The sequence below is a fragment of the Lepus europaeus genome, chromosome 10, assembly GCF_033115175.1.
Source record: "Lepus europaeus isolate LE1 chromosome 10, mLepTim1.pri, whole genome shotgun sequence".
Lineage (NCBI taxonomy): Eukaryota > Metazoa > Chordata > Mammalia > Lagomorpha > Leporidae > Lepus > Lepus europaeus.
The window spans coordinates 91319765-91344193 of NC_084836.1; the positions used below are offsets into that span (position 1 = coordinate 91319765).

At 38.2% G+C, this 24429-nt stretch overlaps 2 protein-coding genes across 2 annotated transcripts in view; both read left to right on the forward strand.

The window, feature by feature from the left end:
• The window catches only part of PAK5 (p21 (RAC1) activated kinase 5), a 102678-nt gene that overhangs the window by 37043 nt on the left and 41206 nt on the right, over nucleotides 1–24429 (forward strand). The gene's annotated exons all lie outside the window — the stretch shown is intronic.
• On the forward strand, nucleotides 15681–16106 carry LOC133767838 (histone H3.3A-like). The gene has a single exon (XM_062202281.1). The coding sequence runs from the start codon at nucleotides 15696–15698 to the stop codon at nucleotides 16104–16106; it is 411 nt and encodes a 136-aa protein (XP_062058265.1). The 5' UTR covers nucleotides 15681–15695.

Below are 24429 nucleotides of genomic sequence, written 5' to 3' on the forward strand. Positions count from 1 at the left end.
TGGTTTTGTTTGGTTGGTGTGTTTTTTGTTATGTTTTGTTATTTTTCTGGTTAAAGAGTGAATTGAATAAATGGATATTTTTGTCTGCTAAAGCTCCATTACATGTATAGTCAGACAAGGTGGGGGATTCCTTGAATTAAATCCAATTATTCCCTTAGAGGAAACCAAACTTTGGTTGATAGAGAAGTTCCTTTCTGCATTCATAGAGATGTTGTAGTCACATTTGATTGATTTAGAGAAGTTTTTAATCTCAATTCTGACAAATGTTGTATGTCAACCAAGCTTTTTACTAGCTACCAATCTAGCATAGAAAATTCCTGCAGTGCAAAAATGATGAAAACAGAATGAAATGCATAAAAAAGTCAGGAACTGACTGAGAAATCAGCCCAAAGCTCTACCCATAAAAAGGACTAAGGTGTGACAGGTGAGCACATCCCAGACATAGATGGGGCTCTGCACCCTTGAATACAATGAGGATAACCATGGAAAATATTATTCCCTAGGTTGTATATTTGGGGTAAGAGCTCTGTGTTCAGACATTCCTTGAATTTAATCCTAACATCACACTACTTAAGTCAACCATGATTGCAAAAATGCTACATAGCAAACAACTCCCATGATTTTAATGATTAGAACAACCAATATTTCTTTTTCTGTTCAAGGATCTGCAGGTTGGAGGGATTAGTCTGCTATGGGTTTCAGGTCACTAGGAATTGGCTGCAGGTTGTAGGCTAGGACTAGCAAGTACATAAGCCAAGTTCTTTTCAGGGTATATATCAGGAACTCAAGCTATCAAGCAAAGCACAAAATAGCCTCTGCTTTTGTCAATTCACCAACATTTCAACAGCTGAAGTAAGACATATAGTCTTGGCCAAAGTCAATGGGTCAAGGATATATATTCCTTATATTCTACTGGAAAATATCACTCATCCATAAAGGATGGGATTTGTAATTATTACAGGGAGTGGGAAAGAACTGAAATAATATTTTTGTCTACTGTAATCACTAAAAGCTGTGGAATTTTGGCCAATGGTAACTTCCTTTTCCTCATCTGTAAAATGCAGGGAAATAATAATATCTCTCTTAGGGATATTGGAAGATCAAAAGTAAAAGATTGGCAACAACACAGGGTAACTAATACAGGGAAATTTTATTGTTACGGAAATCACTCTTTGCATCAGTCTTCGTCTCCTGACCTCTCCTCAGTTTCACCAGTGCTAGTATGTTCCTCACGTAGTTTCTGAATTCTTGGAATTCGTGCTTGGTTTTCTTTTACTTCCAAGAATAATTCAAATTATTCTTTCTACACATGAGGTTAAGGTAATATGAATATCTTTGCAGACTTTCCCTTATATTTAGATGGTGAGAAAGATAGATGGAGATCCAAATGTCAGCTTCATTATTGTGGAGTCCCACTTACAATGAGGTTTCATACAGTATACCACTTCACCTTAAACTGCTGCTTAAATATGGAAGAGAGATCTGCAAAGCTATATTGACCCAGCCCACTTACTGCAAGAGTAATCATTTTGACACACACTCATCACTTGCCTATTTGGGATTCGAGAGGAACTCTGATCTCTAGAAGACAAGTTCTGTGTCCTTTCCACATGGAAATAGAACACACTAGGCTGTGCAGACAGGTAAACTCACCAAGAAAATCCAGAGAAGGTCCCTTGAGCCATATATGTGGCCTAACCCTTCATCTCTTTCCCGTCAGATAATTCATACTCCGTATCACAAGCAGACAATTGGGTAGAGTAGGCAAGAGAGGACAAAACTGTTATTCCAATGGAAGACCCTTTGGGAACACAGGAGGACAGGGGAGAAACAGTTTCCTTGACAACCTGTTTTGCAAATGAGAAATGTTAATCCCTTGCTGGGAGATTTATAGCCAGTGGAGAAATCAGTTGGCTTAGAATCAGTGACCTGGACTAATATCAATAATGAATCATTCATCTATCGTCACAAATTATTCTGTGTAACAAAGCACACTGAAGCTAAAGAGCTTACAACACATTCAAAACTATAAAGCACTGCTGAAAAGTACTAAAGAATACATAAATAAATGGAAAGGCATTCTGTGTTCATAGATTGGAACAATTAGTATTATTAAGATGAAATCTGATTTAATGTAATCCTTACCAAACTCTCAATGGCATTTTTTGCAGATGTAGAAAAACCATCTCAATATTCATGTGGAATCTCAAGGGACTCCAAATAGCCAAAACATTCTTTTAAAAAGGATTTTAAAAGTCAGAGGACTCACACTTCCTGATCTTACAACTCACTACAAAACTACAATAGTAACCAAAAATAGTATGGTGTGAGTGTAGGGACAGACATCAAGACCAATGGATTTGAATATTCCAAGAAGCAAATCAGAGGGCACCATTCATTGAGAAAGGACAGTCTTTTGAATAAATAGTGCTGAAAACTGTATATCCACATGCAGAAGAATGAAATCAGCCCCTTGCCTTGTACCATATATAGAAATTAACTCAAAATGGATCAAATGTCTAAACATAATATATAAAACTTTAAAACTCAAAAGAAAAATGAGGAGTGGTTTATATCATGGCAGCAGATTGTAGGAGCATCCCACATCAGAATGCTGGAGCAAATCCAACTACTATGTTTCTGATCCAGTTTCCTGGGTTTGCACCTGGAAAACAGCAGTAGATGGCCCAAGTACTTGAGCCCCTACCACCAACATGGGAGAACCCTATGGAGTTCCAGGCTTATTTCCTGGTTTCAGGCATTGTAAGAGTGAACCAGCAAATGAAAGAACTCTCAGTCTCTTTGTCTTTCTCTCTCCCTCTCTCTCCTGTGCCCATCTTTCTCTCTTTTTTCTGTTGCTCTATCTTTGGAAGGAAGGGAAAAAGAAAGCAAAATGGGGACAGGGTTTTATAATCTTGGATTTGACCATGACTTCTTGGATAGGAAACAAAAAGAATGGGATTTATTAAAATTAAAAGTTTTGTGTATCCAAAGACACCATCAAGAGAATGCAAAGATTAGCCACAGAATGGAAGAAAGTATTTGCAAATCATATAGATGATCAGAGAGTAATATTCAGACTACATAAAGAACTCCCACAACTTAAAAACATCCAAAACAAACAATCCAATTTAAATATAGGCAAAGGAATTGAATATGTATGTCTCCAATGAAGATAGATCACTAAGTGCAGGAGAAGATGCTTAACATAATTAGTTCCTGGGGAAAAGCAAATCAATAGCACTTCATACCAATTAGAATGACTATTATAAAAAAATTAATGGAAATTAATTGCTTTAAAGATGTGGAGAAATTAGAACCTCGTGCATTACTGGTAAGGATGGCAAATGGGATTATGGAAAACCAATTGGTGGTTCCTTAAAAGGCTAAACACAGACTTCCCATATGATCCAACAACTCTACTGTATCTTAGTATATTTCAAAAAGAATTGAAAGCAGAGACTGTCATAGGTACTTGTATGCCAGTATTCACAGCAACATTATCACAATAGCTACAAGATAGAAACAACACAAATGTCCATCAACAGATGAATGGATTAACAAAACTACACACACATAAACACACAATGTAATATTATTTAGTCTTTAAGAAGTAATTTTTTTTTGAAAGGTGGGGAGACAGAGCACTCCCATCTTCTGGTTTACTCTCCAAATAGCTAGGGATAAACCAAACAAAAGCCAGAAACCAGGTCTCCCATAAGGGTGGCAGGAACCCAGTCATCTAAATCACTAACAGCTACCTCTCAGGAACACATAAGCCGGAATGTAGAGTCAAGAGCAAAGGTAGGGCCAGCGCCGTGGCTCAACAGGCTAATCCTCTGCCTTGCAGAGGTTCTAGTCCTGGTTGGGGCACCAGATTCTGTCCCGGTTGCCCCTCTTCCAGGCCAGCTCTCTGCTGTGGCCAGGGAATGCAGTGGAGGATGGCCCAAGTCCTTGGGCCCTGCACTCCATGGGAGACCAGGAGAAGCACCTGGCTCCTGCCTTCAGATCAGCGTGGTGCGCCGGCCGCAGCGCACCGGCCATGGCGGCCATTGGAGGGTGAACCAATGGCAAAAAAGGAAGACCTTTCTCTCTCTCTCTCTCTCTCTCTCACTGTCCACTCTGCCTGTCTAAATAAATAAATAAATAAATAAATAACAAAGATAGAATGACATTTTTTTGCAGAAGTAGAAAAATCTTTGGACCGTAACCTAAGCACTCTGACATGGGATGTGTTTGTCCCAGCCAGTGGCTTAACTACTAGACCAAACACCCAACCACAGGTAATGAAAGTATTGTGCATGCTAACATGGATGGGCTTTGAGAGGGTTTGGCTAAGCGAAATAAACCAGACACAAAATACCAAGTATTTTATGATTCATTTATATGAGGGACCCAGAACAGGCAAATTTAGAGGCAGAAAGTAGATTAGAGGTAACCAGGGTCTGGACATACTGCTTAATGGATACAGAGTTTCTACTTGCAATAATGAAAAAGTTCTGGAAATTAATAGTGCTAATAGCTATACAATATTGTGAATACACTTAAGGCCACCAAATTAAAGGGTTAATTTAATGTATTATTTACCACAATAAAAAAGAGCTTAAAACAGTAAGCATTTATTGTTTCTCACAATCCTACAGGTAGGGTATTTGACCTGTGTCCTGCAGCTGGTCTGTTTGTTTTCATCCAGGCTCAAGCATGTGTCAGCTGCTGAATCGGCCAGAGGCTGGCTGGGATGCCCTGGTCTTGTCTCTACGTGTTTCTTGGGTTTCATGTGGTAGTCTAGTGTTGTTCACATGGCAATCAGGCAGGGTTCAAAGCTTCACAGCCTCCAGAAACCTTGGCTTAAATAAGCATTACATCACTTCTGCTCCATTCTGTTGGTCAGATAAAGTCATGTGACCAAACCCAAAATCGAGGAGAAGAGAAACAGATTTCGTCTCCCAATAGAAGTTGCAGGCTCATAATGGCAAACCATATGTTAAGAGGAACTGTATGTTAAGAGGAAATAAATATATTTTGCATCAGTTTACCATTTGACACTGCCCATTTCTTCACTGGTTTGTTTGGTTGGTTGTTATGGAATTTCTCAATCTCTGTATATTCTAGTAATTAAACCTTTATCAGTTACATAGTTTGTAAATAATTTCTTCCATTCTCTCAATTGCCTCTTCACTTTCCTGATTGTATCTTTTGCAGTATAGAAGCTTCTCAATTTGATGTAATCTCACTTGTTAATTATGGCTTTGATTGCGTGTGCCTCTGGGGTCTTTTCCAAGAAATTTTTGCCTATGCCAATGCCTTGTAAGGTTTCCGAATGCTCTTTAATAATTTGATGGTATCAGGTCATAGATTTAGGTCTTTAGTCCATTTTGAGTGGATTTTTATGTAAGGTGTAAGATAGGGGTCCTGCTTCATACTTCTGCACGTGGAAATCCAGTTTTCCCAGCACCATTTGTTGAAGAGACTGTCCTTTCTTCAGGGACTGGTTTTAGCTCCTTAGTCGAATTTTAGCTCCTTTATCGAATTTTTATTTTTATCCATAACTTGGTTATAGATGTTTGGATTGATTGCTCGCATTTCTATTCTGTTCATTGGTCTATCTATCTGTTTTTGTACCAGTGCCAGGCTGTTTTGATTATAACTGTCCTGTAATATGTCTTGAAGTCAGATATTGTGATGCCTCCGGCTTCATTTTTGTGGTATAAGATAAGTTTAGCTTTTTGAGGTCTCTTATGTTTCCAGATGAATTTCAGCATCATTTTTTCCAGATCTGAGAAGAATGTCTATGGTATTTTGATTGGTATTGCATTGAATCTGTAAATTGCTCTTGGAAGAATGGACATTTTGATTATATTAATTCTTCCAATCCATGAACATGGACTCTTTTTTTTTTCACTTTTTTGTATCTTCTATTTCTTTAATATTTTGTAATTCTCATTGTAAAGATCTTTGACTTCTGTGGTTAAATTTATACCAAGGTATTTGATTTTTTTGGTAGCTATTGTGAATCAGATTGATCTTAGAAGTTCTTTCTCAGCTGTAGCATGGTCTGTGTATGCAAAGGCTGCTGTTTTTTGTGTATTGATTTTGTATCCTGTTACTTTGCCAAACTCTTCTATGAGTTCCAATAGTCTCTTGGTGCAGACTTTGGATCTCCTAGATATAGAATCATGTCATCTTGCAAATACATAGTTTGACTTACTCTTTCCAATTTGAACCTCTTTAATTTCTTTCCTTGCCTAATGGCTCTGGCTAGAACTTCCAATACTATATTGAATAGCAATGGTGAGAGTGGGCATCCTTGTCTGGTTCCAGATGTCAGCGGAAATGCTTCCAACTTTTCCCCATTTAATAGGACATTGGCCATGGGTTTGTCATAAATTGCCTTGACCATGTTGAGGAATGTTCCCTCTAAACCCAATTTGCTTAGACTTTTCATCATGAAAGGGTGTTGTATTTTATCAAATGCTTTCTCTGTCTGCATCTATTGAGGTAATCATATGTTTTTTGTTTTTCATTTTGTTAATATTATGTATCACATTGATTGATTTGCAAATGACGAATCATCCCTGCATACCAAGGATAAATATCATTTGGTCCAGATGAATGATCTTTCTGATGTGTTGTTGGATTCAATTGGCTAGAATTTTGTTGAGGATTTTTGCATCTGTGTTCACCAGGGAAATTGGTCTGTAATTCTCTTTTTCTGTTGAATCTTTTCCAGGTTTAGGAATTAAGGTGATGGTTGCTTCATAGAAAGAGTTTGGGAGGATTCCCTCTCTTTCAGTTGTTTTAAATAGCTTGAGAAGAATTGGAGTTAGTTCTTTAAATATCTGGTAGAATTCAGTGATCAAGCCAACTGGTCCTTGGCTTTTCTTTGTTGGGAGGGTCTTTATTATTGATTCAATTTCTGTCTTGGTAATGGGTCTGTTTAGGTTTTCTGTGTCTTTATGGCTCAATTTAGGTGGTTTTTAAATGTCCAGGAATCTATCCATTTCTTATAGGTTTCCCAGTTTGTTGGCATACAACTCTTTGTAGTAATTTCTGATGATTCTTTTTATTTCTGTGATGTCTGTTGTTACATTTCCTTTTTTATCTCCAATTTTATTGATTTATGTCTTTTCTCTCTTTTTTATATAGTTGTGTCAATGGTGGGCATTGTCAATTTTGTTTATTTTTTCAAAAAACCAGCCCTTCACTTTGCTGATCTTTTGTATTTTTTTTTTGTTGTTGTTGTTTCAATTTTGTTGATTTCTTCTTAATTTCAATCATCTCTTTTCTTCTACTAGTTTTGGGTTTGGTTTGTTGTTGTTTTTCTAGATCCTTGAGGTGCAATGATAGTTCATTTATTTGGTGTCTTTCCCATTTCTTGATGTAGGTGCCAATTGCTATAAACTTTCCTCTTAAAACTACTTTTGCTATATCCCATAAGTTTTGATATGTTGTATTGTCATCTTCATTTGTTTCCAGAAATTTTTTGATTTCTCTTTTGATTTCTTCTGTGACCCACTTTTCAGTCAGAAGCATGTTGTTCAGTCTCCATGTGTTTGCATGCATTCTAGAGATTCCTGAGTTGCTGATTTCTAGTCTCATTGCATTGTGGTCCAAGAAGATGCATGATATGATTTCAATATTTTTGAAGTCCCCTTTTACTATTGTATTTGGGTCTATCTCTCCCTTAAATCCATTAACATTTTTTTAGATAGCCAAGTAACCTGTAACTGGGTGCATATACATTTATAATAGTCACATCTTCTTGTTGAATTGATCTTTTAATCATTATGTGGTGTCATTTGTCCCTTTCAATACATTTTGTGTTAAAGTCTATTTTGTCTGATTTTAGGATGGCTACACCAGTTCTTTTTTGGTTTCTGTTAGCAGGATTATCTTTTTCCATTCTTTTATTTTCAATCTATATTTGTCTTTGTTAGTAAGATATGTTTCTTGTAGGCAACAGATAGATTGATTTTCTTTTTTAATCCAGTCAGCTACTCTGTGTCTTTTAACTAAAGAGTTGAGACCATTTACATTCAGGGTAACTATTGTTAAGTACTGATTTTGCACTGCCATGTTTCCATCAATTGTCTTAATTATGTATTTTGGGTTTCCTTTGTTCTTTTGCTGGATCCTTTTCTGTGTTCATCTTCCTTCATAGTGATTTTCATTTCTCTGTGTTTCTGTGTGTAGCACATCCTTGAGTATCTTCTGTTGGGCTGGGAGAATAGTTACAAATTCTTTCAGTTTCTGTTTGCTGTGGAAGATCTTTATTTCTCCTTCATTCATAAATGAGAGCTTTGCAAGGTACAGTATTCTGGGTTGACAGTCTTTTTCTCTTAAGACTTGGAGTATATCTCACAATTCTCTCCTTGTCTGTAGGGTTTCTTATGAGAAGTCCAGAGTGAGTCTAATTGCTTTTCCTCTGAATGTGATTTGGCGTTTCTCTTGTGCACATTTTAGGATCATTTCTTTATGTTTTTCTGTGGGCAATTTTACTACAATGTGTTGTGGTGAAGATTGTTTCTGGTCATGTCTACTGGGAGTTCTATGTACTTTCTGTACTTACTTGGATATCTTTCTTTTTCTAGATTGGGGGAGTTTTCTGTTATTATTTCATTAAGAAGGCCTTCTGATCCTTTCTCTCTTTCCACACCTTCCTGGATTCCTATGATCTGTATGCTTGATGGTATCTTGTAAACCTCTAACCTCTTTTTTTATTTTTCTAATTTCTTCTCTTTTCTGGTTTTACTAATATTTCCAGAAATTTGTCTTCTAGTTTTGATATTCTTTCCTCTATCTCATCTATTCTGTTGTTAAGGCTTTCCACTGAATTTTTTATATGGTCTATTGAATTCTTCATTTCTAGTATTTCATTCTGACTTCTCTTTAATATCTCAATTTCTTGGAAGTATTTTTCATTTGGATTGTAAATTTGCTTCTAATGGTTTCTATGTAATCTGACAGCTTTCTTAATTCCATTCCTGGCATTTGCTCAATCTCTTCATCTTCACCTTCCTTATTGAGGAGTTGTAGTGCTCCTTTGGGAGGGTCATAGTGGGGAAATTCTCTTGTGAGGCTTCTGTCTTATGAGCTTCTGTGTTTCTGTGTTTCAAGTGGAAGAACCGAGCGCCATCTACTGGAGCCATGTTCACTTGTCAATTGCAATGCAAGTGGGACAAGCTCCGGTTTACCTAGCCTTACCTACTGGGATCCAGCTCGCTTCTCAATGGTTGATGGAACAGGCTTGAATTTTTGATATTCAGGACTTTTCCTTATTGTTCAGCTTCCATGGCAGAGAATAAATTCTGAAATGTTGTGAACTTCGTTCCTGATTGGGGGGTATGGTAGAGTGACTCCTGCAATTGATGGGTATGTGTTTGGAAGGCTAAGACTTATTTTTGAATATATAAATAGTCAAGATGGCTTCCCTCAGCTGGCTACAGGTGGGGGGGGGTGGTGTGGGGATGGTCCATGAGTGCCTGACCTCTCTGTTCACTTTTCTGTACCTCCTCTCCTCCCACCCTCCTGCATGGAACTTCAAAAGCAGTTTACCAATCTCTCCCTCCCACTGCTATTCGTGGTTCTGCAGGCCTGCAATTTCCTGACTAACCTGGACCACTGGGGGCTCTGCCACACTGTCACTGTTTCCCTTTCTTATTTGCTCTTTCAGCTTGAACCTGCCCAATCTGTCTTGGCCTCCTGGGCTTCCTGTTGTGAATTTCCCATGGCTCTATCTCCAGCATATATCTTCTCTCCTTTTTTATCTATTTTTACCCTGGGTAATTTGGATCATCCTGTTGCTATGACACCATCTTGAAGCCCTATTAGATAATAAACATATTTAAATATACATATATCTATAGGTGTGTTCATATATATCAATAAACTATCTCTCTATATATATTTTACATATGCATAGAATATGTCAAGCACAGAGAAATTTTCCAAATTCATATTGAATTGAAATAGTTTGGGTTATGATAAAGGAACTTCAGGAGTAAATTGAAGGCAAATTGGAAGATTTCAGTGTACAAATGAATAGCCTCCAAATTGTGTTAAAATTCAGATTGTGAGTCAGTGGATCTGGGTAGGGCTGAAACTCTGCATTCCTTACCATCGTCTAGGTCATGCTGCTGCTTGGTGTTCTAGGGACCACACTTTGAGTAGCAGGTAGAGAAGCTCTAACAATAGGTATGCTTCACAAACCTGGCTGCATGTCGAAATCACCAGGGGAGCTTTAGAAGTTACTGACACCTAGAAACACCACCACAGGCATAATTTGTCTGGGGAGAGTCCTTGGCTCCAGGAATGTTTGTGAACTCCCAGACGATTCCAGTGCGCAGCTGGATCCGAGAGACGTTGCAGTTGAAGCTGCTGTGTGATTCAGAGTCCCTTGCTGCCTTAGCCATTGTTACAAGCCATTCGAAAACCTCAAGGTGCATTCTTAAACTTTTTATTAGAGTTTCAAAGAGACAAAATCTTTAACATGTGAACACATTTTTTTAGTCCCATAATTGCAGCATTATCTTTTCTATTTTTTTAAAAGATTTTATTTATTTATTTGAAAGTCAGAGTTACACAGAGAGAAGAAAGGCAGAGAGAGAGAGAAAGAGAGGTCTTCCTTCCATTGGTTCACTCCCCAATTGGCTGCAACAGCTGGAGCTGCAGTGATCCAAAGCCAGAAGCCAGGTGCTTCCTTCTGGTCTCCCATGCAGGTGCAGGGCCCAAGCACTTGGGCCATCTTCCGCTGCCTTCCTGGGCCACAGCAGAGAGCTGGACTGGAAAAAGAGCAACCCGGACTAGAACCCGGCGCCCATCTGGGCTGCTGGCGCCACAGGTGAAGGATTAACCAAGTGAGCCACGGCGCCAGCCCCAGCATTATCTTTTCTTAAAAAGTTTATTTAAGTTATACAAGTTTCATGTATTTCATATATACAGATTTAGGAACACAGTGATACTTCCCACCCCATCCTCCCTCTTGCCCACATTTCAACGCTTCTTCTTCCTCCCTCTCCTATTCCCACTCTTAATTTTTACAAAGATCTATTTTCAGTTTACTTAACGATCATAAACTTAACCCTACATTAAACCTGAAATGTAATGTATGGTAGTGAAATAGACATTTTGAGATTCAATGATTATTTATAGCCCTTGTCTCTTCTGTTGAGGAATAGGTTTTTTTTTCCTCCTTTTCCCTTCATGCTATTTGCTGAACTCTTTTACTTAGAATAGGGTTAACTATACAATCATGAAGTATACTAAAAATTGATCTTTGTGAAAATTAAGAGTGGGAATGCAAGAGGGAGGTGGGGGGAAGTGTTGAAGCATGGGAGGGAGGGTAAGGGAAGAAGTGTCACTATGTTCCTAACTCTGTATATATGAAATATATTAAACTTTCATAATTTAAATAAAATTAAACACCAACAAAAACAAAAAATAAATAAATAAAACTAGCTCCACCCCCTCCCAAAAAAAAGAATTCAAGAAATAGTATGAAGAAAAAAACACGATTCCTCAATGGGAGAGACAAGGGCTGTAAACAATCATCATATCTCCAAATGTCCATTTTACTCCAATACATTACATTTTAGGTACTCTATTAGTTACCTCAGGTTAGGGAAAACATATGATACCTGTCTTTTTGGGACTGGTTTATTTCACTAAGTATAATGGTTTCCCATTGAGTCCATCTTGTTGCAAAAAAAAAAAAAAAAGAATTTAATTTTTTTTACATCCGAGTAGTCCTCCATATTGTATATATACCATAATTTCTATATCCAGTCAACAGTTAGAACACACCTTATTTTGCAGATTAATAGACAGATGTAGATTGCTATCCTTGTACTGAATAAGTCTCATTTAGTAAAAATAATTATAAATGAAAAAACATCAGTTTATTCTGTGTATAGCTTATACATTTAAAGAAACATAGAGTTAGCACTGCTGTTGTACAGAAAGAAAATGCCCTAGACTTGCAGGTTTCTCTGGGTGAGTAGGCTCCACTAGTGAGAATAGCATCATTGCTTTGGCATTTGTTGAGCTAATAGAATATTCAAGAAGCAGTTCTATATCTTTGGGTTTAAGAGATGGGAGTCTCCTGTCCTCTGACTCAATTCCCACCCCATCACAACACCCAACAACATCTGCTCTTAGACACTCCCTTAGACAGTGAACCTTGGCCCACACTGCATTGTCTTGTCCTGTTAAACCCCTGCTTTAATAATGGCCTTTCAGGAGGAGAGAACTTCCACTTTGACTATGACCCTGTCGGAATAAGATCGAAGTTGGCGAACCCTAAAGGCTTCCATAGCCTTGGCAACTCATGACTAGAGCCTAGGGAGATTACTGACGCCATAAACAAGAGTGTCAAATTGTTAAATCAACAACAGGAGTCACTGTGTACTTACGTCTCATGTGGGATCTGTCCTTAATGTGTTGTCCAATGTGAAGTAATGCTATAACTAGTACTGAAACAGTATTTTTACACTTTGTGTTTCTGTATGGGTGCAAACTGATGAAATCTTTACTTAGTATATACTGAATCGATCTTCTGTATATAAAGATAATTGAAAATGAAAAAAAACCCCTTGGTTTTAAATTGGAAATTGCATAGAAAATTAATCAGTTTTTTAAAAATATCATGTAGGACCTCTGTCCTTAATGTGCTGTACATTGTGATTTAATGCTATAACTAGTACTCCAACAGTAAAAAATAAATAAATAAATAAATAAATAAATAAATAAATAATGGCCTTTCAACTTAACTCAGTCAGTGGTTCATCCACATTCTAGGGCTCTCATCACATTTACCTGCAGTCATCATCCATAACAGTGACTGGCAAGCACTCATTCCAAGGTTTATCCAGTGGCTCACCTTTGAAGAAGCTGTTCTCAGGGTGCTACACCTTTGCTGGATAAAATCAAGTAGCCATTTGACTTGATGCCACACCCATGTGCTATAGCAAAGGAATGATTTACATATAATAAAATATAAAAATCAAGAATATACAGCTCTCTGAGTTTTTACATATGTATATATTCATGTGACCAGAACCCAGATCAAGATATCAGACTTTCCATTTTCCAGGAAGTTCTTGGGCCCCTTCCCAGTAAGCCCCCTGAGGATAACTGATACTCTGATTTCCATTACCCAGGAGAGATAGATGATTAATAATAACTAGGAATATCTGGTAAAGCTAAACTTAGTATTTGATGGGCTTAAAAGTTTCATGTTTTTGGAAGGTTTGGAGCCCTCTTTATTCTCTACAAGGCATTCTTTTATTGGTATCTTAAAAGCCAGTATCTGAAATATGAAGCATGTAGTTACAACACCAACTTTATTTTTTTAATGTTGTTTAATCACCTAACAGTTTTATTTCCAGATTAGAGTTTTTTAACATTTATTATGCCTTCAAGAAATACTTTTCACCCTTATAAAGAGTGCCTGAGGCCGGCGCTGTGGCTCAACAGGCTAATCCTCCACCTAGTGGCGCCAGCACACCGGATTCTAGTCCTGGTCGGGGCGCCAGATTCTGTCCTGGTTGCCCCTCTTCCAGGCCAGCTCTCTGCTGTGGCCCGGGAAGGCAGTGGAGGATGGCCCAAGTGCTTGGGCCCTGCACCCCATGGAAGACCAGGAGAAGCACCTGGCTCCTGTCATCGGATCAGCGCAGTGCGCCGGCCACGGCGGCCATTGGAGTGTGAACCAACTGCAAAGGAAGACCTTTCTCTCTGTCTCTCTCTCTCTCTCTCTCACTGTCCACTCTGCCTGTCAAAAAAAAAAAAAAAGATTGCCTGAAGCAAACAGCAAATATTTAAGTTTCAAACATTCAAAAGTAAAGTTTTGTGGGCAAATTTTAAAATAAATTTACCTTGTCCTTCTTTGTATAGTCTACAAGAGAAAGCAAATAATTTTGGCCTTTAGCACTGCTAAACAGTAATAATTCAAGCATCATTTAACCACTCGGGTTGTTTCTGTCGGAAGTAGTAGCAATTGATGTACGGACAACCTTTTTGTTATCAAATTATCAAATTTTTAAATGTCAGACTCTTGAACAAATGTGATGTAACAAGATGTTTCTTTTGTTGCAGAGAAAAATTTTGACATTACTATAAAGATTAATAACTTCAAAGAGCAGCAGTTAACTTGTTTTTCCCCAACTACAAGAAAGTACTGAGTTTTAAACAGAATTTTAAATTTAAACAGAACTGGAAATTTACAAATTATGAGTTTTAAACATCCTTGCTTTTCAAATTTTCTTTCTGCAAATATGTTACCTCACAACAATGTATGCTTATATTGCTTTCTTTTTTTATTTTTTTAACTTGTATTTAATGAATATAAATTTCCAAAGAACAGCTTATGGATTACAATGGCTTCCCCCCCCCCATAACTTCCCTCCCACCCACAACCCTCCCATCTCCCTCGCCCTCTCCCATACCATTCACATCAAGATTCTTTTTTTTTTTTTTTTTTTTTGGACAGGCAGAGTGGACAGTGAGAGAGAGAGACAGAGAGAAAGGCCTTCTTTTTGCCGTTGGTTCACCCTCCAATGGCCGCCGCGGCCGGCATGCACCACACTGATCCGAAGCCAGGAGCCAGGTGCTTCTCCTGGTCTCCAATGTGGGTGCAGGGCCCAAGCACTTGGGCCATCCTCCACTGCACTCCCGGGCCACAGCAGAGAGCTGGCCTGGAAGAGGGGCAACCGGGACAGAATCCGGAGCCCCGACCGGGACTAGAACCCGGTGTGCTAGTGCCGCAGGTGGAGGATTAGCCTGTTGAGCCACAGCGCCGGCCTTAGATTCATTTTCAATTATCTTTATATACAGAAGATCAAAGCTGCTCAGTAAAAAGCAAATCAAATATATAATTTTATATTTCCCAGTAACTATATCTGAAAAGTTTGTGATAAATTAAGATGTCTCAATTTATAGAGACTTTTAAGAGGTAACATTTAAAAATCTTAGAAAAGAACACATCTTAAAAAAATGAAAAATACCATGACTAGTGATCTAACAATGTCACTATTGCAAGTATAACCAAATGGTAATGAAATCAGTATGTCAAAGAGACATCTGTACACCCATATTCATTGCAATAATATTAACAATAACCAAGGTATGGAATCAACCTAAGGGTCCACCAGTAGATGAGTGGATAAAGATGTTGTTTATGAGTAAATACCCAACAAAAATACTTTTTAGCCTTAAAAATAAGAAAATCTAATCATTTGCAGTAATATAGATGAACTTGGAGGACATTATGTAAGTGGAATAAGCCAGGCCTGGCAAGGCAAATACCAGCTCACCTCACTTATATCTGGAACCTAAAGACATTGAGCCCACAGAAGCAGACATTAGAATGGTGGTTACCAGGCACAGGATGAAGAGCAGCTTAGGATGGTTAGGAAATATTGACTGAAGGATACAACATCTCAGAGATAGGAATAAGTTCAAGAAGTCTATTGTACAACATGATGTCTAAAGAATATATTCTTGAAAATTACAAAAGTAAAATTGCATTTGAGACTTGCAAAAAGAAATCAGCATAGATTCCTTTTGAAGAAACTATATGTTCTGAAGTAATCCAATAACCAATGGTTTCATTAAGAATTTTAAGATACTATTGAAAATATTGTATCATTCCTGAGCTCCAGCCAAAGGAGAAGGGGGGTAAGTAAGGAGGTCTTTATACCATGGCTCGTACAAAGCAGACTGCCCGCAATTCGACTGGTGGTAAATCACCCAGGAAGCAACTGGCTACAAAAGCCGCTCGCAAGAGTGCACCCTCTACTGGAAGGGTGAAGAAACCTCATCGTTGCAGGCCCAGTACTGTGGCACTTCGTGAAATCAGACGTTATCAGAAGTCCACTGAGCTTCTGATTTGCAAACTCCTCTTCCAGCGTCTGGTGCGAGAAATCGCTCAGGACTTCAAAACAGATCTGCACTTCCAGAGCGCAGCTATTGGTGCTTTGCAGGAGGCAAGTGAGGCCTATCTGGTTGGCCTTTTTGAAGACACCAACCTGTGTGCTATCCATGCCAAACGTGTAACAATTATGCCAAAAGACATCCAGCTAGCACACCGCATACATGGAGAACGTGCTTAAGAATCCACTATGATGGGAAACATTTCATTCTCAAAATTTTTTTTTCTCTTCTTCCTATTATTGGTAGTTCTGAATGTTAGATATTTTTTTCCATGGGGTCAAAAGGTACCTAAGTATATGATTGCGAGTGGAAAATAGGGGACAGAAATCAGGTATTGGCAGTTTTTCCATTTTCATTTGTGTGTGGATTTTTAATATAAATACGGGGATGTAAAGCATTAATGCAAGTCAAAATGTTTCAGTGAACAAGTTTCAGCAGTTCAACTTTATAACAATTATAAATAAACCTGTTAAATTTTTCTGGAAAAAAAAGAAAAGAAAAAATTGTATCATTCCTAAAATGCTTCTTTTTGACTATAGTCTATGTAATATAATCAAAACTATAACCATGCCAATTTCAGAAATTTCAGCCATAAAGAAACTAAACCAACTCAAGCATAAGCCCTAACCATGCCCCTATTTCTGCTTATTCACTCATCCTTTATATGCAAAAGCAGTTAGACATAAAATGTCTTTATAGTGATTATAATTCAGGAGAAGCTGGCTACCCTGTGCTAAAAGTTTCCACTCCTATAAATGTCCATTTCTTAAGCCAAATCAAGGACTACCATTCCCAGGGAAAGAATTTGGTGCATCAATTAAACCACTGCTTGGGATGCCTGCATCCCATAGAGAAGCACCTGGGCTCTATTCCCCTTTCTACATTCTGGGAGGTAGCAAGTGAAGACTTAAGTGCTTGGATCCCTGCCACCCACTTGGGAGACCCACACTGAGTTTGACTCTTGACTTTGGCTTGGCCCATTCCTGGCTGTTGTAGCATTTGGGGAGTGTACCAGTGGATGGGAGATCTCTCTGTGTCCCTGCCTTTCAACTACATAATGAAAGTGTGTGTGTGTGTGTGTGTGTGTGTGAGAGAGAGAGAGAGAGAGAGAGAGAGGAGGAGGAGGAAGGATTATCATTACCTATGCATAGACACACAGCACTTTGCCTTCTGGCAATCTGATTTACCTTCCCTCATCTAAATGGGCCCAGCTGCTAGTTTTCATACCTCCTTTCTCCCTGCTCTGGACAGTGTAGAAGAAAGAGGCAGATGAATAATTGGGACTGGCTGATCTAGGCTGGCCTCAGCAAGTATGACCCTCCAGCTGACTAGCTGAAGCTGCCTAGAATAAATAGCCAGGGGAAAGTAAGTAATAGCTGGCAAGACATCTTGAGGCTGAGACTCCAAATTGATATAATGTCACTCCACCTTAATCTACCTCCTCTTGACCAAACAAACCATATGACCATCTGAATGCAGGGTAGGAGACACAGGTCACACCACCTCCAGATGCAAAGGAACTGCACAGTCACATTGCACTGGGAGGGGGGATAACTTTGCCCATGATGCAGGCAATGTGTCATGGAAACTAATGTCAAACTCAATTGGACCCTGTGTGGTACAACCTAATGAATATGCCTTCTTTCACTACTGTATGTCTGTCTGTGTCTCCTGAAATACTAAAAAATAAAACATTTGTTCATGCAAAAGTTTTTCAAAATGTTAATGGAAAATAGAATTAAAAGAATGGCTTATTTTGAAGCAAACTATGAAATCCATGCACATGTAGGATTTTTAAAGTCTGTGGGAAATGTGCATTACACCAAAACTATGTATGAATTTCAAAATAAAAATTTCACCAAAATGAACTTATCTTTTTCTTCCATTTTCCATTAACTTTTTGAAGTTTACTTGTATGTGGTTACACTCTCATTGACATATAAAATTCAAGCTGATGGCAGTCCTAGTCACAGAACTCTGTCTCGGGCTTTTGGTGTCATTCATTTCTTTTTCCTACCCGGAACTCCATCCACCATGTGGGCTGCAGGGACCCAAGTACTTGTGGGCCATCTTCTGCTCCTTTCCCAGGTGCATTGCCAGGGAGCTGGACAGGAAGCACGGCAGCCAGAGCTCAAACCAGCACTCCAACATGGATGCCAGCAGCACACACAGCAGCTTAACCTGCTGTGCTACAACACTAGGTCCCCCGGGTCATTTATTCTACTGCAACAGTATCAGTGCCTGTCTGGTGCTTATCTTTCATATCTCAGATTGCTCCTGTGGTATCCCAGGGCTACTGCATATGTCCTGGTCAATGCCAGCTATTGAGAATTAGATTGCACTCAGTCAATAGGAAAACCAAGATAAAGTCTGTCCTTGTTTATTGCTAACTCTTATTCCAGGTCAGCATTCTATTTCTCTATAGTCATTATTATTATGATATATTAGGGTAATCCAGCATATTAACCCTTACATCTTGGCAAAGATACTCAAAAAATAAGAGTTTTTCTCTCACTAAATACTGAATGTGAATTTTCTTTACCAGTGTGGCTTTGAGTGATAGAAAATCCATCTCATGCCTCTGCATCCCATATTGACTGCTATCTTGCTAGATCTTCTCCAGCCATCTGGAAACAAAGAAGAAAGAGCATTTCTTTGTAATTTAGCCCTGATAGCCATGCACATCACATCTTGCTCACTTTTCATGGATGAGAACTGTCCCAGGGCCCTATCTAGATGCAAAGAGTCCTGGCAGATTATGGTCCTTGGTTGGAACAGCTTTTAAGCAACAACTTGATGCTGTGAGAATGGAGCATGTGTCTTTTGGGGCCACCGAACATGTCTTCCACAATAATCAAGAATGTTGATGTCCATCCCCATTGGCTAATGAGAAGGGGACACTATATGACTTTACTTTTAATTTTTGAAACATTGATATATATTTATTAGAGACTGAGCATGAGCACACACTGGCTCCCATTCACTGGTTCGCTCCCTAAATGCCTGTAATGGTCCCCAGCCAAGCCAAAGCCAAGAACTGGAAATTCAATCCAGATCTCCCATGTAGGTGGCAGAACCCAATTATTTGAGCCATCACCACTGGTTCCCAGGTTATGTAAGGAAGCCAGAGCCAAGTACTCAAGTACTGATATGAGATGCTGCCATCTTAATAAGTGTCTTAATCACCAGGCTAAATGCCTTATTCCACTTTCAATATTTTAAATTGTGAAATATATCATGTACCTAGAAGATGCATTGGATACCTCTTGTCTCCATCTCATATGTTTTAGCCAAACATTTCTTACTCCAATCATTTCTGAGGCAACCTGCTGCTCACCTCAAGTAATAGCACTTGTCTCTGATTTCTAAGATGATAGTTTCTTAATTTTCACCTTTGGGATACCTGTAGCTGCTCTCTCAGCCATTCCAACAGGACATGTGAGCAGGTAGATGAATGTTTCTATCTTCACTCCCTAGAGTAATTGATTCTGACACACAGTCTTCAACAATTCTACAGAGCTGAGCCCCCACTGACCACAAATAACATCCCCGAACTGGCATTCCTTCTTCCATGTTATACTCTCCCCATTATTCCTGACCTTGCATTTCAAGACAAACTACTCATGGTCAGGCCTCTACATTCAGGAAATGTAGGCTAAGATATGAACACAGCAATTGCAACTTTTAAAGAATAATTACATTTTCTCTGTTTGCTACTCAAGTTAAGAAACAGATGATCAAATCTTGTCTCATAGTACTCCCTGCACCTAGAAACAATTTTTATTTGACTAAATGAATATATTAATGAGCAGAGACACTTCTGTAGACCTCACTGCTACCTAGACAACAAACCAGGAAACAGCAAGCAAATAATAGTTTAATTCCCAGCTCTACTACTCATGACCTCAAAGTGACTTTAAAATGGACATAAAACACTTCTGATCAAACAATTCAACTATAGCTCAACTACCTTAGGTTCAATCAAGAACCTGGTCAGTAAACTCTTTATGTTCCTTTTGCTGAGTTAACAATAAATACAAAGTCATCTTTGGGAATTATCCTTATGTGGAAATGATGTTGTCCTATTTTAGAAGGCAGAGAAAATGGCTAATAATAAAACATTTTACAAATAACTTAGAAAGTCATGTTTTCTAGAAAATTTACAAAATCCTTTCTTAAATACATTATATTTTCTAGTAATTGAGGCAAACCACAGCAATATTTTTAGTTGGCGAAGGAACTGGCTTATTCAGATTCCATGTGATTATTACATGATTTGTTAAGGAATTTTATGGTTGAATACTCAGCTATACTCTGAGATAGACTGCTGGAATTGTCAAACTTCCCAGGGACATGGGATTTGCAGATAGTCACCCAATTAGCACCACTGCTAGTGGTTACCAAAAATAAATAAATAAATAAGTATATAAACAAAACAGAAAGAAAATAAATGAGAAGTCTTACAATGTTATAAAATCAAACCAAGAACTAGCCTTTATTCCCATACAGATCCAAGCATGATTTTGTACTCAGAAATTTCCAGCACTACACCTTAATAAAGCTACAGGAACTGGTTCTCTACAAACACTGTAAGAATCTAAATATATGCTAAAAAGTAGATACTTTCTCCTCAGTCTTGGCTTATACTTGAATCATAAGACTATTTGCCTTATTAACCTCCAGAAAAGTGTTTACCCAGAAAGACAAAATGAAATACATCCTTGAGGTACAGAGAAGATATTGTTTTTGAAAAAGAAATGTGAGGTCTTATTAGGGCAAAGCTGTTAATTACACACTTCATTATTGTCAAGGTTAATACAGTCTATGAGAGCAAAGGTACTTTTTCATCTCTTCCCTGAGAACAAGGAGAGACAGCTGTTCTCACACAGATCCATTACGGCTTATCACCAGCCAGCAGCCCGCAGAAGAGCACCATGAAATATGGCCGCTGTCACTGGAAGCCAGAGCAGACGCCAAGTTAGTCCAGCATACAATGGAAAGACAACAAGAACTGTGGCTTCAAACGCAAATAGATTGGGTTGCATTGATTTTTAATGCCTGGAGGGTCTGTGGTATAAAATTCACCTATACTCTTGCAGTTTTTGTATTATTGATCTCTCTAAAACTGCACAGTCTTGCATTAATAAACATCAGATGCTGACAGTAATAAATAGTAGACCTTCCTTCCATTCTGAAGCCTGGGTAAACTGTGTTGGAAAATTCTGCATGTTTCGATTTTATTGTTAGTGCTTCACTTATGATTCCATAAGTGAAACTCATGTCAGCAAAACAAATATTGCCTTGGTTCTGCTTTAACTAGTATGCTGGATCAAATAAAGTTATAGGATTCTTCTCTTTTACTTTTTTGGGCTGGGCAATAATTTTTTTTTAGCAAACATTCATATTTTTTGAGCCCCTACTTGTTAACACTGAGTGTTTGTACCAGATAAAAGCATGTGCATCCTCTAAGAGTGATATATTTATAACATCCACTTATATTTTCTCTTTCTTAAGATTTTTTTTATTTGAAAGGCAGAGTGAAGAGAGGGAGAGGCAGACCTTCTGTGTCCTACACCAGAGGCGACTATTAGGTCCGTTATGAAGTTTTGAAGGAAGCTTTCCACCCAGCTATATCCCCGAAAGGATGGGGGAGGCAGTTGAAAAGCTGGTCCATACCTATATCTGTGAGATTGAAATTATGTACTTGCAAAACTTATAAAAAGGAAGGAAGGAAAGAGGCAGATTGAGGGAGGAAGGGCATTATGGTTATCATCTTAGAATTGTACCTATGAAATACTTGAAATCTGTTCTCTTTATATAAAGAATTAAAATTTAAAAATCCAGTATGAAAAGAAACTGTGCTCTCAGTCTTTTACTAACATGCCTGGTCTGTCAGGTGTACTCACTTCATTATTTCTTTTCATTAAATTTTGCTGCATGCTTATTGCCTAAAGAAAAGAAAAGAAAAAAAATCTATGACCGTACTGCCTTGAAAGTGGCCTATCTCATCTAATCTTGGAAGCTACCAAATGCACACAAGAGCCAGGACTACACCAGTCAGAAACCAGGATTCAGGAGCTCCATCCAGGTCTCCCACGTGGGTAGCATGAACTCAAATACTTGGGCCATCAACTATTGTTTTCTAGGTCCATTAGCGGGAAACACAGAGCAGTCTGGACTCTAACCACGCACTCTAATGTAGGATGCAGGCATCTATCCCAAAGAACAGCTTAACCCACTGTACCACAATGTCCACAACACAAACATCTTTAAAGGCTAAAAATGAGATCTATGAAAAGATCATGCCTTAGTTAGAAAATGCTTTGATTTCTTTGTGTTTTTGTTTTGTTTTGTTTTGTTTTCACTATAGATAAATTAGAATGTCATCTTTTCAGATGTCTGAAACTATACCTTTACTTTAATGGTACCCATGTTCTATCCTAATCTTAGGAGTTATATCTTCATAGTAAGACCATGATACTAAAGAAGTAGGTGTACAAATATGGTGAATTCTGTTAAGACAAAATGGTAAAATATTTTTAAGGGCATTGTTTTGTTCAAACATAAGAAACACTCACCTGCATAGGGAAAGGGAAAATGGTGAACAGTGTACCACTCAAAACCAACTATAATATCAAGTAACTTTAGCACTATATGTGTGCATATTTAACATTAAATGAGAGTACTTAATGGAAAATGGAATTAAAACACAAGTTTATTTTGATGCAAAATATTTTAAAATCTGTGCAATTTTTTTCACAGTACACATTTTCCATGAATTTTTCAAAGACCTGTATATAGATACAGATGGACAAATATAATTATAGGCACGTGAGTATTTATGGGTTAGAATGCAAACTGTATTTCCTAGCTCTGTTATGGGAGGACCTGAAAGCAATGACACTCCAGCAGCAATGAGTATACCCAGAATTCAGCTCTTCATTTCTCTTACCATGCTCCAATAAAAGGGCTCATTATAGGACATGGGCATGGGAAAATATAAGATGAAGCTGGACCATTTGGTAATGATAACAAGTAAAAAAGTGCCCCAAAAATAAAAGCAAAGAGAATTGTGTCAAAAGGACACAGTAGCCATCCTGAATGAATTCCCAGTGACAAAAGCTGGAACCATTTAAGCAACAAAACAAATAGTCTAATCTTGGATTATAACTCAAAGTATAAAATAAATATTCATGCATCCACCCATACTGATTAAGAATTGATTGAATAAATTAAAAGGAGGGGATAATAAACAAGTCTTCTATGGAAAAGAATTCCAAGTACATTATGTAGTACTCTTCCCAAGGAAGTAGAGTTTAAGGCCCCAACCCCTTGACACAGTGACTTGCTTCCAAAGAATGTATCATGGAAAGGAGGGAAGAGGAAATATAACTTTGTGGTGTAGAAACCCAGTAAGCATATCACCAATCTGATAAAAGTTAACGTCATCAGTAATGAGCCACATTGACATGGATATGATAAGATGAACCTGCTACTTTACTCTGCAGCCCTCTTCCCCAAAACCCAGAGCCCAAGTTTATCTATGAGAAAAACATTAAACAAATCCATTTGAGAGACATTCTGCAAAGTACCTGACCAGAACTACTCAAAACTATCAAGGACTTCAGAACGAACAAGTCTGAGAAACTGTCACAGAGCAGAGGAAACTTAGGAGACATAACAAATCAATGCAATGAGTGAGCCTGGATGGGACCCTGGAGACCTAGGTAAAAATCTACATAAATGTGGAGTTTTGCTGATAGTAGCACAAGATGTTACAATAGGGGAAACCGGAGCAAGGGTCTCTGAGAATGCCATATTTTCTTTGCAACTTCTATGTGAATCCGAAACTATTCTAGAATTAAAATTCTGTCTAAAAGAAAAGAGTGTAAACCATAAGTATTAGCCTAGGAATGTCTGGGGGAGTAAATAGAACCTTGCATGAATTGTTTGAGAGGCACTGATCTAAAGAACATAAGCTCTAGGACAGCTCAGAGTTATTCCTCCAGTCTGAATGCTCATAACATCCTAACTGAAAAGGGTTTAAACTCCTCACTGCTTGCTCAAATGCATTTTTCTTTTAAAATCCTGGAAGGCTGAAGTCACAACACTTTGTTCTTTGTTCTTTTATCCGCCCCCATGGTATTTTGCAGCAAACCTTGTCATTGTCAAGGCACAGCTGACTGGCTCTGTAAGAGCTTTGCTATTTCTTTCTGTTCCTGGTGTTCTGGTGTTATTTAGGTTCATTAAAAGGAACATTGGGCTTGGCGATGTCTCATTTAGATCTAGTTACAACCACGTCATTACCAAACCATCCAAAATTCAGCAATGGTGTTCTGCAGAAGTATGACCATAGCAAGCATTACAGTTATATGCTTAATAAAATTGTCAAATTTGATCACAAATTAGATCACACAAGTAATCTTCCTGTTGTTGCTTCAGTTGAAGAAAGTCTCTTCCTCTTCTATAGAATCCCATAACCTCAATTAATAGATGTCTCCC

Excerpts from the sequence above, each read along its gene's own strand:
- LOC133767838 (XM_062202281.1), top strand. The coding sequence starts at position 15,696 with ATGGCTCGTACAAAGCAGACTGCCCGCAATTCGACTGGTGGTAAATCA.